The sequence below is a fragment of the Pieris rapae genome, chromosome 23, assembly GCF_905147795.1.
Source record: "Pieris rapae chromosome 23, ilPieRapa1.1, whole genome shotgun sequence".
NCBI lineage: Eukaryota > Metazoa > Arthropoda > Insecta > Lepidoptera > Pieridae > Pieris > Pieris rapae.
Window position 1 is genome coordinate 4,465,869 of NC_059531.1, and position 16,332 is coordinate 4,482,200.

General features: G+C 33.1%; 1 protein-coding gene across 2 annotated transcripts in view; it reads right to left on the reverse strand.

Annotated features, from left to right (window-relative positions):
* Positions 1 to 16,332, reverse strand: part of LOC110998260 (lutropin-choriogonadotropic hormone receptor) — a 105,886-nt gene that overhangs the window by 44,032 nt on the left and 45,522 nt on the right. For both annotated transcript variants that reach the window (XM_022266813.2, XM_022266812.2), the window contains one exon: positions 10,728 to 10,799. In XM_022266813.2, the coding sequence (XP_022122505.2) occupies positions 10,728 to 10,799 (72 nt within the window). The remainder of the gene's footprint in view (positions 1 to 10,727; positions 10,800 to 16,332) is intronic.

Sequence of the window (16,332 nt, forward strand, 5' to 3'; positions counted from 1 at the left end):
GTTTTGAAGCGGCACGATGCTTGCGACTTTTCTGTGTGTTTCGCGTTTAATGGACACTCTCATTGACAGAAGGCAAATGCGAAGCCAGCGTGTTAGAATATGTAAGCTCTATTTTTGAAGGACACTAAGTCAGAAATACTTTGGTGCAAAGGTTCCACATAGTCGGGGACGCTTGACGAAAACCCGCTTTTTTGTAGGACGATGATGAAACTCAGCTGCAAGCCCAAAATGAGGTATTACGACCCGTAGACCGATCTGGATGATGTACATGTGTCGCCAACTTTAATATCAGCTCTTATAGAAAGCTTTGAATAAGAAATACACTACCTAAAGTCTTGGTTATTTCAAACGAATATTGTCAAGTTCTTTCAACAAATTGAACATTTCAATTGCGGTTATAAATTAGACTTTAAATGATATAACAGAGGTCTTAAACTAAAATATATCGGCGATGTAACGCAACAGTGAACGCACCACAATAGACGCGAAAGCGGAAAGCGATTTGTGCGCATAATTTATTTTTTCTCTCAAACATAGTACATGATACAAGGAGGACAATAATGTACTTTATTTATTGAAAACATATACATGTGTGAAAATGACATGAGATAAATTAATGACCAGATAAATGCATAAATGAGTAAGTATGGAGCTTCATGCACATTCTCCTCCATATGAAACTACCTTTTAGGTAGTAGTCTAATTAGCTTCAACTAAATGATTTGATGATGCCATGAGTTAGTAGTATCGGTGACCCCAGGGCTAATACTTTCCTCACTCAATAACTATCGTAATACAGCGAGGAAAAGCCAGCGTTAATACACGGTACACTACCAGAGGGAACATTATTGACTTTCTGAAAATCATTACAATTGATGGAAATTGTTTAAATTATGCAGTTATATAATCTTTATTTATTTTAACACTTACTTTTTAGGCCTTCTTAATTAGTCTAATTGAAATAAATATTTTGACTTGACACAACACAACTCACTCACAAGGGGGACTCCTTGTATTGAAGTCGCACGGGTACTCCAAGCACAGCGAATACATATTGTAAATACATAATTATGTAGAAATAAAGAAGATTTAAATTTAGAAGACTTGACTGAAATTTCCAACACATACGCATACAGTATTTTAAAAAATTACCCTACTTTTTTTTTACAGGACAAACCAAATTTGTATTATCTCTTCGGGTGTGTCACATTAAAATTTGTATTTCAGTTGTCATGTATCAGTGTGCTGATCGGAGCAATTGTTTATCAATAAAAACAGTACTAATTCGGCTTTTATAGTAATTATAATGAAGAATTTATATAAGTATATGAATTTTTATTAGGAGATGAGAATACGCTAAACGCTACCCATGTGAACAAACCCTTATCTTAAAGAAAATTCCGTCGTGTCTCATTTAGCAGCAAGTAGTTTTCCAGTCTGGTTTATTTAATCAAAACGCCCAAGGGATCTGAACAACACGTGAAAATTCATTTAATTTATCGCGCAATTATGTAATTAAATGAGTTTCATTGCTCCTCGGAAAATTAAGTTTGCATTGCGTGTTTTAAGTGTGATTAGGTATTTTATAGGTTGACTTAATCAGGGTATTACAGTCCTTTAAAAGCCCTTTAATGGAGACGTGGAATATACAAAACTCTGTAGATATACTAGTATAGTTCGCCAAACATCAATGCTTTAATAACACGGTAAGGCATTTGGGAGCCAAACACACATTGCCAAATTTTCTGGCAATGTGTGTTCACACATGGTACACACACACATGTGTGGTGTCACTTAACATCAGGTGAGCAAAAAACCACTCACGAAATTATTTTTATCAGTTTTTGACTTAACTACTTTAGCGGTGTTGTACACTTTTTTAAACGGTAAAAAATGTTAAACTGACGTCAGGACACGGGACCTGATCGAAAATTCGTAAGACGGATGGAGAGAAGACAGCTGGCGCGGCGTATTTAATGTTATATAAATTGTCATACGTATACGATAGCGCAATAAATAAATATTGTATCCTACCACATTAATTATAGTACTTTTATACTGATATAATTAAAGCAATTCGTTCAAAATTCCCAAATTATCAAAAATGCACAAGGTTAATATACAAGTTTTCACTTCTGCAGGCACGCCTGTCGTTTTTTAAACAAATTAAATTTCCTTCCTCAAAATGCTTTCACTAACTAATAGTTGTCAAATTTATGAGTCTTTTGAAGGGCTAACTAAAAATCATATTAATTTAATACTGGTAGCGTCATCTAAGTGTCAGTCTACGTTTTTTCAGCGATTCTAAATCCTCTGTATTAAGAATGAAGCTAATTTTAAAATAAAGTAAATATATTCTTTAGTCCTAAAAGTATATTGGTATATTTGCAGCTCCTTACAAACGTTGTGTAAATAAAAAACTTGGCGATTAAAAAGAGTGGCGGAGAGTTTATTGCCAGTTCTTCTCTTCCGTTATGCTCCCTGATTTGAGAACTGGCAGTGAATGTAAAATTAGAAGCATTGTATATTTATTTTTTGACGATCATAAGTGTACAATGTTACCTACATGAATAAATGATTTTGAATTTTGAATTTTGACTATATAACAATAAGCGTGTTAATATATTTTTTTTTTATAGAACAGGGGGAAAACGGGCAGGAGGCTCACCTATCACCTGATGTAAAGTGATGAGACTTTCAATGCCAGAGGACTCGCGAGTGCGTTGCCTTCCTTTTAAGAATCGGTACGCATTTTACTTGAAGGACCCTAAGTCGAATTCGTTCTGAAATACTTCAGTGGGCAGCTGGTTCCACAAAGTAAAATATATACATATATATGATATAATACATATATATTATATTATATATATATATATGTATATTAATAACTTTAAGAACCGCTTAGCGACTCATAAATGATATTTGCTACAAACTACAACTTCCTTGTCTCAAAATCTAATACATTTATCACGTACGGGAGTCAGATTTAGCGCTGAGATTGTTCCATTTGTACGGTGTGATTCGGAGCTGACAAATTATATTATATTACTATTGTTTATGGTATCTATGGTAAGATATTTTTACTAATCAATGAAGCTAGAGTGAATGTACCTTAACAAAACATATATTAGTGTCATTGGAAACTGCAGGCACTTTAGTTAAGTAATTGCAAGTTGAAAAGTACTTGTTTACTTGTAAATTTCATGTACATATATAAGTACATAGTACCTGGATGGCCGAGATTTGCTCGGTATTTTTATTTTTTATAAATTGTGTTTTTGGAAATTATATACAAGTACGAATTACATACTAATAAAATGATGAGATATGAACAATATAGATTATATATGCTGGAATAGCTTTAGTGTTGTTGTGTCGTTAAAACAATTTATTGCGAAAAAAATAGTATAATTATTCGGTGATAGATTTCAGGAAGATACATTTTTCAGTTTGAATTGGGACTTCTCAAACACCACCTTTTTGTTATTTTATATCATTTATTCCTAGCTAGATCGATTTATCGCCCCCGAAACCGTCTGTATACTAAATTTCATGAAAATCGTTGGAGCCGATTCCGAGATTCCAATTATATATATATACAAGAATTGCTCGTTTAAAGATATAAGATAAGATATAGGAACCAAGATTCGTACACGATTCACGTTCGTGTGCTGTATATCAGACGATCGAATGCTTACTCTATCCCCACTATATCAAATTAGTTAAGTATTCGTAGAGCATTCCTTCATTGTTCTTGGTACGTTCACAAAGTTTCTATGGAACATTAGATAGAGCGCGCGAAGTTACAGCGTTCTTGCGTGCGCCTTTGAGCTGTCTCAGCGTGTTTGTGTTCTTCTTTAGCTTTAGCTCTGTGTTTTATGTAATTCGACTTTTACATACACACTGTGTATTTTAAGTATGTAATTTTGTTTTGCTTAATAAATTTCTTGTTTACTTTTGTTTCGTCTGCAAACTTTTAATTGTTGTGTACTCTTGTGAATTTACACATCTGTAAGAGTATTTTTATAAATAGATAAATATTTGAGTGTTTGTAATGTTTTCACACAAAGCTATAGCTGAGTTTATTTGATGTAAATCTACCTTTACATCCACACTGTTGATGCAAAATTAATCGTAATTTTACATTACACTAGTCTGGACCTGGCCTAAGGTTATGTAAATGTATTTGGTTAGTAAATAAAAAAAATAAAAAAGCATGTCGGCAGGTATACAAATAAATTCAGCTGATAAGCGTAACTGTCGACAAACTCCCCCATATTATTCTGATTTCAACCTTATCGGTCATTCACCTTTAATAGGTGTTTCATGTTTCGTGCGTAGTTAATAAATAAGTATTTTGAAATAAACATTTCTTATTTGTATACAAAAAATCTGTCACCGCTGTGAAAACTATTGATATTAGAACATAAAAATGTTGTACAGTATTATATATCGAACCGATATCTAGAAAAATGAACCCATGGGCCCAATTGTATGTTGGCCTATTCCGTGTCGGAACTCTTAAACATGAAATTATTTTGTTTTGAACTTCCCTTCCCTAAGACACTGAAGTTCTTCAAATAAATATTTTTAATATTATAGATGACAGTTTTACATTTTGTATATTTGATTATATTTTTAATAATTTTTTTTATTTAATGAAAACACGTTTTCAACGGATTGAAGCTATGTACATATTATATAAGTCTCGAGACAAACAACTCGCAAAAATAGAGGACACCGTGAGTCAATTCTGCAAAACCCCTTCATCTTGTCGATATCAACTCCGGGGAACTAAATACAGACAATAACTTTTTTCTACAGCTGTGATACTTTTCTGACATTCAACACCCATTATGTAAAATAATTATTAATTTATACATAGCTTCAATCCGTTGAAAAAGGGTAGCACGCATTGTGGCACGGATAGTATATCATATAACAGTGTTTCTTTAGTGGCTTCAGCGTGAGAATATCATCCCTAAGGTCGTAGGTTCGATTCCCGGCCAATGGACTTTCTATGCGAGCATTTAAGATTCCTTCAAACGGTGAAGGATAACATCATGTGGAATGTGCTGCCTGAGGCCCAAAAAGTCGACGGCGTGTGTCAGGCACAGAAGGCTTCTTGTCTATTAGATTAACGAAGACAAACGGATACAGAAATCTGAGGCCAAGACCTAAAAAGATTGTAGAGTCATTGATTTATATTTTTATTTGTAAGTGTTGAATTGCAGGAACAATAGCTGTATTAAAGTGAATTGTCGAAATTAATGGTCTATGACAAGTGATTTATATTTTATGACGTACTTAGCGACAGACTTTTGTCAATAGAACGGCGTAAATGCGATTTGGCAGTTTTATTACCATAATAACAATAACTATTACAACGAACTTCAAGTTGGACATATAAGTTTGGTCTAAAAGAACATGATCTTGGCAAGTTTGGTAGTTTTGTGTTCTTAATATAAAAATGTATTCACTTTATACTAATGGGTCGTGTATACTTGAAAGCTAATCATAATAAAGCTGCCCACTGAAGTATTTCCGAACCAATTCGACTTAGAATTCTTCAAGAAAAGAGCGTACAAATTCTTAAAAGGCCGGTAACGCACACGCGAGCCCTCTGGCATCGAGTGTTCATGGGCGGCGGTATCACTTAACATCAGGTGAGCCTCCTGCCCGTTTGCCCCCTGTTCTATAAAAAAAAATCAACGCCATAAAACATTATTTGATTGAATTAGATTTAAATACACATAGCACGCGGTAGAAGTGAAATCTTCAAAAATGTCGGGTTCAAGATAATGAGACGAATGTAAATGTATTTGGAAGTGAAACTTCTTTAGGCGCATGAGGGTAAAATTTTTACAAATGTAACGTCACGCAAGTATGCAACGGAAGTGTCGAAAAAGAGAGAGAGAGCGATCGAGACCGATTGAGAGAGAGTAAGACAGTGCGAACGTAGCATGAAGCAACTGGCGATGGAGATGGAGGGAGCAAGCAAGTGAGAAAGATCGAGAGAAAAAGTGAGATAGAGCGATTGTCGAATCACGCACAATACCATGGGAGCGAGAGGTGGGAGAGAGCTATAGTGAGAAAGATTGAACGAGAGAGAGAATAAGGGATATTGAGAAATAATACATGCTATATTGATTTGTGTATTCGTAACACTACTAGTTAATTTATTTTTATATATTATTATTAGCCCTTATACGTACAGTGAATAGAGAGAGATATACAAATACATACATAGTATAGTAGAGTATTAGGGATTTTACCTTTTTTTAAAAAAGCTTGCCAAAAGGCTTACCTTAATAATTATTTAAAATCACAATTATTAATTTTGTTAAAAACTACAATGATTTAAAAAGTTTAATTAAAGAAGAATATGTTAAAAAGATTTTTTTCAATTTGTAAATGTAGTATTTACTTTTTATAACATTTCTTTTAAGTTTAATATCAATCTTTAATTTACATAAGAGATGATAAGAAGTCGGTAAAACGTGACAGTAAAAAGAGACAGACACATACATTTATAGGTGTTCTATGTTTTTATAAATCACAACCCATTTTTATCTTTGTTAATTGGTTTATTCTTCACAAACAACAGTAATTAATTTATATTCTTATAGAAACACTCAAGGGAAAAAAATATATTCACTCGTTTTAAAAGTCTGTTCTAAGTGACGTCTGTTTTCTTCTTTTTCTTAGTGTCCTGTATTTAAGTTGTACATCAAAATCGTATACAAAATACTACACCATATAGAATGTACATTTTTAGTGCATTTACACATTCATAAGATTTAACGTGGGAGAAAATGAGATCATTTCATAGTGTTTAAACTTTGAATTAGTGTAGTAAGAAGTTTTCACTTCAAAAATCTTATATAATTAATGAAATGTAAATAAAATTGATAAATTTCATCTAATTTTACGATTCAATTAAATTAATCTCTTATTCCATAGATGCAATAAGAGATTAATTTGCACTTCTATGCATTTTAAAATTCAAGACATGATTAAATAATCACTAATTTAAAGTTTGCACAATGCTTCGTATTTTTTGTGTTACCGCCTAAACTACAAAAATTCTCCAATTATTACCAACACCGAGACCTGGATTTATGGACTAAAGTCCTTTGCCTTTCGCATTAGGGATAAATAATTAATATCATCATCATTATAACTAGTCAAACAAAAATTCACTCAATGTTGTTGACTTTTACTAAGCTTTTTTAAATAATAGGGGGGCAAACGAAAAAATTATTCAATAATGGTCAAATTTCTTTTTACTTTGCCTAGAGTAAGCACTTCCATAGACGAAGCACATTTAGAGTGTAAGTACTTTTATATAAAGTACATTTTATTTAAACAAAGTCGCTTTCTCTGTCCCTATGTCCCTTTGTATGCTTAAATCTTTGAAACTACGCAACAGATTTTGATGCGGTTTTTTTAATAGATAGAGTGATTTAGGAAGCTTTATATGTATAATAACATCCTTTAAAAGTGGAGAAGTACTGTTATTTTTGAGGTTTCTAATGTGATGTCGTAAATAATTACATTTTTTCCGTTTACATTGCAAACGCGTTTACTACGAGTTTTATCAAAATAATGTACTAAGTATTGTACACATACTTAAGGTCTACAGAAAAGTCCGTGATAGTATATGTCTATCTCTTATGGATAACCCACAATAACTTTTTTTTGTCATTTACTTTTTACGACAAATAATGGCTAATTTTCGAAGCGATTTTAACCAATACAGCATTAATCCTTATCCAATTAAATACCTTGAATACATTGTTCATTTAATATAGATCTATACAGCCCATTACAGCCTATTTAGCAGCGATCGAACGCGTATATTATCTGAGCTTTCCAGCGACGGAAATAACAATACATAATAAAAACCTGCTTTTCATCAGCATTGCACCCGTGCGAAGCTGGGGCGGGTTACTAGTAAAATATATATAAAAGATTATTCTAATTGCACCCCTTAAACAAAAGTACTCATATATTTTTATCAAAGTGTAAATACAATTTGACAGTAAGAGACGAAGGAGTACTCAAGTAATCTACATTTTATAGTCGCGTCGCAATTGTTTACTATATTTATAATATTAAGTAGTTGTTATAATAGTATATTAAAAAATATAACCATGTGTTATATGGTAGAAATGAAAGGAAAAGCATCATACATCATTGGTATTTGTGTCAGATCATACGCTCATTAGATACATGTCAAACAGCTGTTCTCAAACTTTCGAAGCTGCGAATTTGTTTGAGTAGAATAATCTCTAGCCCAAATACATAATTAAAAAAATAAAAGATCCTAGCACTTATAACATTTGTTAAAAATATTTATTGCTCATTGTCTTTTATTAATATAGCATTTAGACATTTAAAGAAAACAGGACACCGTGAGCAATTTCTGCAGAAACCCTTCATCTTTTAGTCGATACCATTTTTCTACAGCTGTGACACTTTTTTTGACAGTCAACACCTTTTGTCTTCAGTCACCGTGACCATGCACGCTGTAAAGCACGTGAAATGTCGGATAAATTTAAAATTATGTTAAATAATTATACGTTTAAAATAATAAATAGCTTCAATCCGGTAAAAAAGTGCTTTCTTTAAATATTTATTGCTTCCTTACAGTGCTAATATGAAAACTATGCTATAATGGCCTTGTGAGGTATCTGGGGATCAACACTCGCTCGTACGGGGAAGTATATCATGAGGAAATTGTCTTGCCTTACATCCTATCACAAAATGTACCCAAATATTTATCAGAAGAACAACTTTGTTTTAATATTGGCGACTATTTCAAATAAGAATGAAACTCTTATCACGCGAAATCAATGTCGCGCGGTTTCCGAAAACGAGACAATTTTGCGTCCCACAGTTCATCCCCCACCGGGTCTCGTAATTCTAAACAGGGACAGTCCTGTTCAAAACGTCTGGTGACTTCATCAACCACGGAATAATTTCAACCTACAACACGTGTGGGAATTAACGTTATATTAATATTATCACAACCACATCTCAAAAGTTTTATTATTAATAAATCAATTGCGTAGTTGCCTGAAAGAGATCACTCGAAAGCGATAAGGCCGCCAGTTATTCTTCTTTTCATTTAACTATGTTCAATTTCTATATTGTAATGTAACGAAGTGCTAAATTTGCCCAAATAGATATCTTTTCAAACTCCTCATTAATTTTCAAAAAATTAGCAGCTAACCTAATTAGTAATTAGGATTTTATCAGGGATATTCAATTAATTTTGTAATGTTTTAATTTTTGCTTTATTTTGTCTTATTTTGATTTTATTTTGTGTGTATAAGCTTCATTAAATCAGAATGTTGTATGCGCCTATAATTGGGGTAGCACTAGGCTTGTGTTTATGTTTGTGTTACATGCATGTATCAGTGTCTACTTTGTTGGTGCAACAAATAAATAAATAAATAAAATAAAAAAGTGCTAATTAAAAAAATTGTACGTGTCAGCTCCGACGCACGACTGGAGTTTACTCCTTAAGTACGATTGTCTAAACATACGAAAATAAGATTAATACCATATGAAAGGGTAAATTAACAAATTAATGGAAAAAATATACATATATAAATATATATTTATTCATTTTATATACATTTATTATAACTAATCGGCGAAATATTTTAGATGAAACTTTTCACAATAGTCAATTTCAGATGTGCACAAATATTTCATTAGGAATGTTGATAAATTATGTAATTATTATTATCTGACAATTAACATTTATTTTTTAAAATAATCCAACCAAATTAGAAAGTTGCGCACCAAAAAAGTAACGAGGTCATTGATCAGTAGATTTTACCTGTCATATTTTTCTCATACCGGGCGCCTTATATATGAAAATCGATTCTTAAGGAGTAAACTCCAATAAATAAATTACTTAAAATACATACAAATTAAGTATGTACAATATTGAAACAAATTGCTACAGATAACTTAGTTAAAAAAAATTGATTGCCTGTAAAGTCGGTATACGGGCGAAAGTTGTACGTGACAACGACTTTGAGTGGTAAAATAATTTTAATGTGAATATTCATTCGTATAGTAGGAAGAAGGATGAAATAATAGTAACAATTTAAAACATTTATTTATACAAAGAATTATATTTAAAACATTTATTTATACAAAGAATTATATTTAAAACATTAATTTATACAAAGAATCTCGCACTGAATTTCATATGTCTATCTCTATCGCTCTTAGGCGGGCTAACCATGCCCGAGTGGAAGGGACGCGTGCCTCTCACTCGCTCTCATTGTGAGCGCATAACGTGAGCGGAGCGTAACGCAGTTTCTTGAAGTGTCACCCGGCAAACCAATTTATAAGACGTTGTCACGTCAAAATAATTACACTTTGAGAACCTTCCGAATGCAACACCGCGACCGGCTAGCCTTCAAGCTATTCATGACATACGAGAACTCACGATTAAAGCCGCAAGCGTATGTTCTATTATTTCTAAACTGTTCCAGTACATTTGAATGTCTTATATGTACCTAACAAAAGGCTTTTATGAGAATTTATTTATTACATCTTGAATTAAATTATCATCATTAATAATAAGCAGCCAGGTAAAGAATAAAATATTGATATTAAAATATTTGTTATTTTTGTATAAGTTACCTTTTGTAGATGAAGCATGAAAAATACATTGAAGCTAATAGATATAAAAAACTTACAATGTGTGAAGAACTGGCAATGATGGCAGTGATGAATCTGTGAGTTCCGTGATCAAGTTGCCAGCGAGATTCCTGTAAGAAATTTATGTCAATGATTATCGTAATATTCAGGATTTTTATATATAAATGAGCCTACGAAACAGCCATTAGAGGCAGCTGCCGCAAAACCAGGACGAGAATTTTGAAATTTCTTAAAGATTTGGAGGTCGCTCTCCAAACTTCCATTAGAAGTTTTATCAGATAATTTAGTTTTTTATGCACAAAAATACAGTTTCTTTACAGTACTAAACCCATAGGATAATATTATTGGTTTAGTACTGTAAAGCCTTTGTTGTATGCGTTTATTTTGTACGTGTTAGAAGCGTGCTGGAGTATGCAAGTTTTATACAGTCTCCATATTAAAATGAATAAATAAAAAATACAAAAAAAGTTTGTTATATTTCTTAGTTTTATAAAATATCAACGTTTTGATAGCTATTATATTTTTATATTCTTTATGTAATACGGGGGCAAACGAGCCTGCGGGACTCCAAAAAGGCAGTTTTTAGTGGGTGCCTTGCCTGCCATTAAGTTTACGCTAGAATTTTGAACCCCTGCCGGTAGTCGATTCGCAAAAGTTATGCAAGTTCTTGAAAATATTAAAATTTAGACTCATTACAATATCGACGGAGTCAGCAAGACTTGTTATTTTTTCACGATATTCTAAATGGGCGGATAGATAGCCCCTATTTGCTATCGTTAATTTCCTTATGCGACAAGATACACAAAATTGTTTCATGTGCCTCGGGTTTATCGAACTATGACACCAAAAATCGAGGTATCGATAGTTTCCACCATACAAAAAAAGATGTGAGGAAGTACTTGAAGAGGCGGAAAGACTCTGATTTTGTTGAAGTAGTAACTTGAAATAAGTACATACGTATTACTTGTTATTTCAAATGTTAAATTTCAGTTTTTTTTAAGTGTATTTTTGTCTATTAATGTTATTAATATTATTAATTTTAAATACATTATGTAACACAAAGAACGGTTCGGTGGCCGTCGATACACAATTTTATACTGAAATCATAAACCTGAGCTCATACTTCGTTTCGATATATCTTTAACTAGAAGATAGGTAAAGAATTGTCAGACGTTATATGGAGAATTATATTAGTTTGGAATGAGAGAGGTAATCGACTGATAATCTAATTATACCTTGCCTTACAATCGTCACAAAACACATCGAAGTTATAAAGCTGAGGACGTACCAACTAACAAAAATCATTGTCAAAAAAATAGACTCATCTAAAATTATATTTCAAACACATTGAATATATCGCTACTCTGAACTCAGTATGAGGACATATATATATATATATATATATATATATATATATGTCGATTGCTAGGGCTATTATGAGCTGTAGTGAATTTCGATAAATATTATTTTTTAACCAAATATTTCCTAAGTAAATTTTGATTTATTTGTAAATCTTTGTATCACTTAGTGTATAGAAACTTAAAGACACTTAAAAAGTTCCGAATAGTGCAGACTTAAGAAAGCTTTTGTTAATTCTAAAGTTCGCACAGACAAAAGAAAGTTTTGCGGGATTAACCAATGCAGATAGTGCCATAATAAGAATATATAATATATATTTATCTTAAAAAAATTAAGAGCAGTATCGGCCTAGTGGCTTCAACTTGCGACTCGCATCTCTGATGTCCTAGGTTCAATTCCCGGTGCACCAATGGTCTGTCTATGTGCGCAATTAACATTCGCTCGAACGGTAAAGGAAAACATCGTGACTAAAACCGGTTCTTAAAGTTGACGACGTGTGTCAGGCACAGAAGCGCTGCTCACCTGCATGCCTTTGATTGACATATGATCATAAAAGATCTACAGAGATCTGAAGCCCAGGCTCTTTTTGGCCAAAATCTCTCCAAGCGGCTTGATCCTTTGGCGTTGCGTAGAGATGTGGGGTCTCTCTGCATCTTCTATCGCATTTACCATGGAGAGTGTTCAGAGGAGTTGTTCGGATTAATACCTGCAGCTGAGTTTCATCATCGGACGTCGAGGCAGAATACGAAATTCCACCCGTATCACCTCGACGTCCGCCGTTCCACAACTGCGCGTTTTTCTAGGCAGTTTTTGCCGCGCACCACAACTCTGTGGAACCAGCTGCCAACTGAAGTATTTCCGAACCAATTCGACTTAGGGTCCTTCAAGAAAAGAGCGTACCAATTCTTAAAAGGCCGGCAACGCACTCGCGAGCCCTCTGGCATTGAGGGTGTCCATGGGTGGCGGTATCACTTAACATCAGGTGAGCCTCCTGCCCGTTTGGCCCCTGTTCTATAAAAAACAAAAAAAAAACAGGGCAAACGGGCAGGACTCTCACTTGATTTTAAGTGGTACTGCTGATGTTAAGTGACACTCTATATGCCCAAGGGCTCGCGAGTCTTTGAAATGCGGGCCTTTGACTTAATAAATTGGTACTCTCTTTTCTAGGACCCTTAGTGGAATTGGTTCGGAAATACTTAATTGGGCAGATATACCCTCATAGTGAAACGACAAAAGGTGCCTTTAAAATGCTTAGTTGTGGAACGACGGACGTCTAAATATCTTTATAAACTCTTTATATAAATATATTTTATATTAAATAATTATATACTCTAAGCCAAAATAAATGTTTTTAAAAATTACCCGCTGATGTCATTTATCTTGTTATAATATCTGTTTTCAATCGTACCCAATGCGAGCCAGCGAGAGACTATTGCTAAATACATTATTATTTAACATATCTGCATTTAATGTTTATGCCAAAATGTTTGAAAAATAAATTTCCATTTGTGCCAAGCCGGGACGGGCAGTTGTTTTATATTTCTGCAGGGTTTCTAAATAAATAAGTAAATGAGTAAATTCTATATAAAATGCGGAATGCCGGTAGTTGTAAGGTCAATGCATATATGTAATGTATATATCACGTGAAAACTTCCGGTTTGCGTCGCCAACGTCAAGATACTGTTTTGCTAATATATACCTGTTTTATGATTAGCTATTTCTGTTCAAACTCTTTTCAATGTTTTTTTAACATCAGGTGAGCCTCCTGCCAGTTTGCCCCCGGTTCTATAAAAAAAAAAATTCTATCCATCTCTGACACATCCGTAGTTTTGTATTTTGCGCTTTAGTGAGCGCCTAAGATTGAAACCCATGTAATTGTGTACACAAGTATTGTTAACATGTAATATGTTATTTTTTTATTACTTTTATGACATTTCAAAGCATCCAAAATACATTGTAATCATCTAATTAAAGTGCTTACTTCTAATTAATTTTCGATATTTCTTTTAAAATAAGTGTTGTTTGATGATTTGCTTTTTTAAGAGTTTTTTACCCCAGCTTTTTCTCTCCGCCTACACCCTCTGTCTTCTTTGCTGATGAGTTCAAATTTAATGACATGGAGTAAGTGATACCTGCCTATCTTATATTCCATAATAAACATATTTTTATATTCAACGCATGATTCATAGCTTATGTGTCTTTATTTATTTATCCAAATTTACCACATCATACATAACACTATATCAACGGTATATGTATCAAACTCTTTATCTAAAGTAAACGACAATTTAATTAATTTAGTTATTTATTTATTTATTTTATTTATTTAATAATAAGTATTAAATCCAATACGTTGTTACAAATAAAGGAAATAAAATTATGCTGTGTTAGGCCAGAAGAATGTAACTTATTTATAAAATCTTTGGAGATTTCTAGTAAATGGGTCGTTCCTAGTTTTAAAATAATAGTTATCTTCTTCTTCTTGCAGTGCTTCTCCACTACTGGAGGTTGGCGGTCAGCTCGTCGACCGTCGTACTTCTTCATATTCTTATTTAGTTATCTAGTGCAGCTTAGACAAAAAAGACAAAGACTACATCATCTACTACAAAGACAAAGACAAATCTAATACAAAGTATTTACTCCCGACATTTATTACATTTAAATTTAAATACATATTTCACACTCCACTATCTGGCAAACTGTATAGGCGCCAAAGTGTAAATCGTAAATTTCTTAAATCACTATTGTGTGAATATAGTTTTAATAATGTAATAGATAAATTACTAAAAAGTAGAAATGCTCTTTAGAATTAAATCCTCCGCTGAAAAGTTAAATGTCCGTATTTCTTAAGTTGTGTGACAGTGTGATGTCGGCGTGGGTGCGACTAGGAACTAATAATTACTAGATGTGAAAGATTTTACAGAAATTCATTTATTCTAAAGTAATTTACTAAAATTTCATATATATAAGCTACCCAAAAAATTCTATCATTTCCTCAGAGGAAAAGAGGAGGACCTTTTTAATATAAATATAATAATAATATTTTCAACGACGAACATATAAAATATATTTTTTATAAATTTATATTTTACTCAAAGATTTACAATCTCAAAGATCTACACCTGTCCTATGCTGAAACGGAAAGTATTCCTGCTAAAGTAGTTTGACAATAAAATTTTATGTGTTATGAAGAATTTATTAAAATTCTAATTATATGTCAATTGGAACAGATTATCTGCCCACGATAGAGCCTGGCTGGTGTAACGAACGAACGGGTGGAACTAATTCCATATATAAATTGTATTTAACAGCTGAGAGAAGTTCTTCTGATAAATGAGCAAGAAGAGCTTCTGCAGCTGAGATTCATCACCAGAATCGAGGCAACATATGAAATTCCACCCGTATCATTACAACGTCTATCGTTCCACAATCAAGCATTTTCTAATTTTTTGCGGCGCACTACCACTATGGGGAACTAGCAGCCCATTGAAGTATTCGAACCAATTCGACTCAGGATCCTTTAAGAAAAGTGGATCATCCTTAAAACGGGCGACTTTCTATGCCTGACAGACGACTTTGACTTTTTGGGTCAAATGCCACATGAAGATGTTTTACTTCGCCGCACGAGCAAGTGTCACACAGAAAGCCATTGGAGCAAGAATCTTTTGACCTTAGGGTTGACAGTTACGTTTCAGTATTACGTAAGAAATATAGGGGCGAAGGGGGGGGGGGATTCTTATTTGGTGATAACGTTACCCACACATTGTCTATGCTTGAAAACGAAATACATTTTCGAGGATTCTTACAAAAATTTACGTTGACATACTATTGTTTTTGAGAGCTTTGCTTACTTTGCTGATATGGGGAAGTGTGGGGGGGGGGGGAATACATTGTAGTAAATCTGCTTAAGTCATACTTGAATGCCCCTTAAACAAACTGAATAACTAAAAAAATGGTTTATATGAATGTTGCGTTCTTATGTGAAAATTAAAATTATAATTGAGAAAAAAAAAACTAAGCAAAACACTTTCTGTATGGCCATCATGATTTTGACTAATTAATACTTTAACGGCCTCAAATTACTAGACCAATATTTCTGTTCTGTCACAAGCTGCATTTATATTCACAGTATTTCATGTCCATAGTGTGTTCTTGTCATATCTAGTACTGTATCTACGCGACCGTTATCTGGTAGTCACTGATGCCAGTGAATAGGCATTTTTAAAAGTCAACGACCCATTAGATGCAAAAAATAGGAACATTATGAATGAGACTAAATATGTA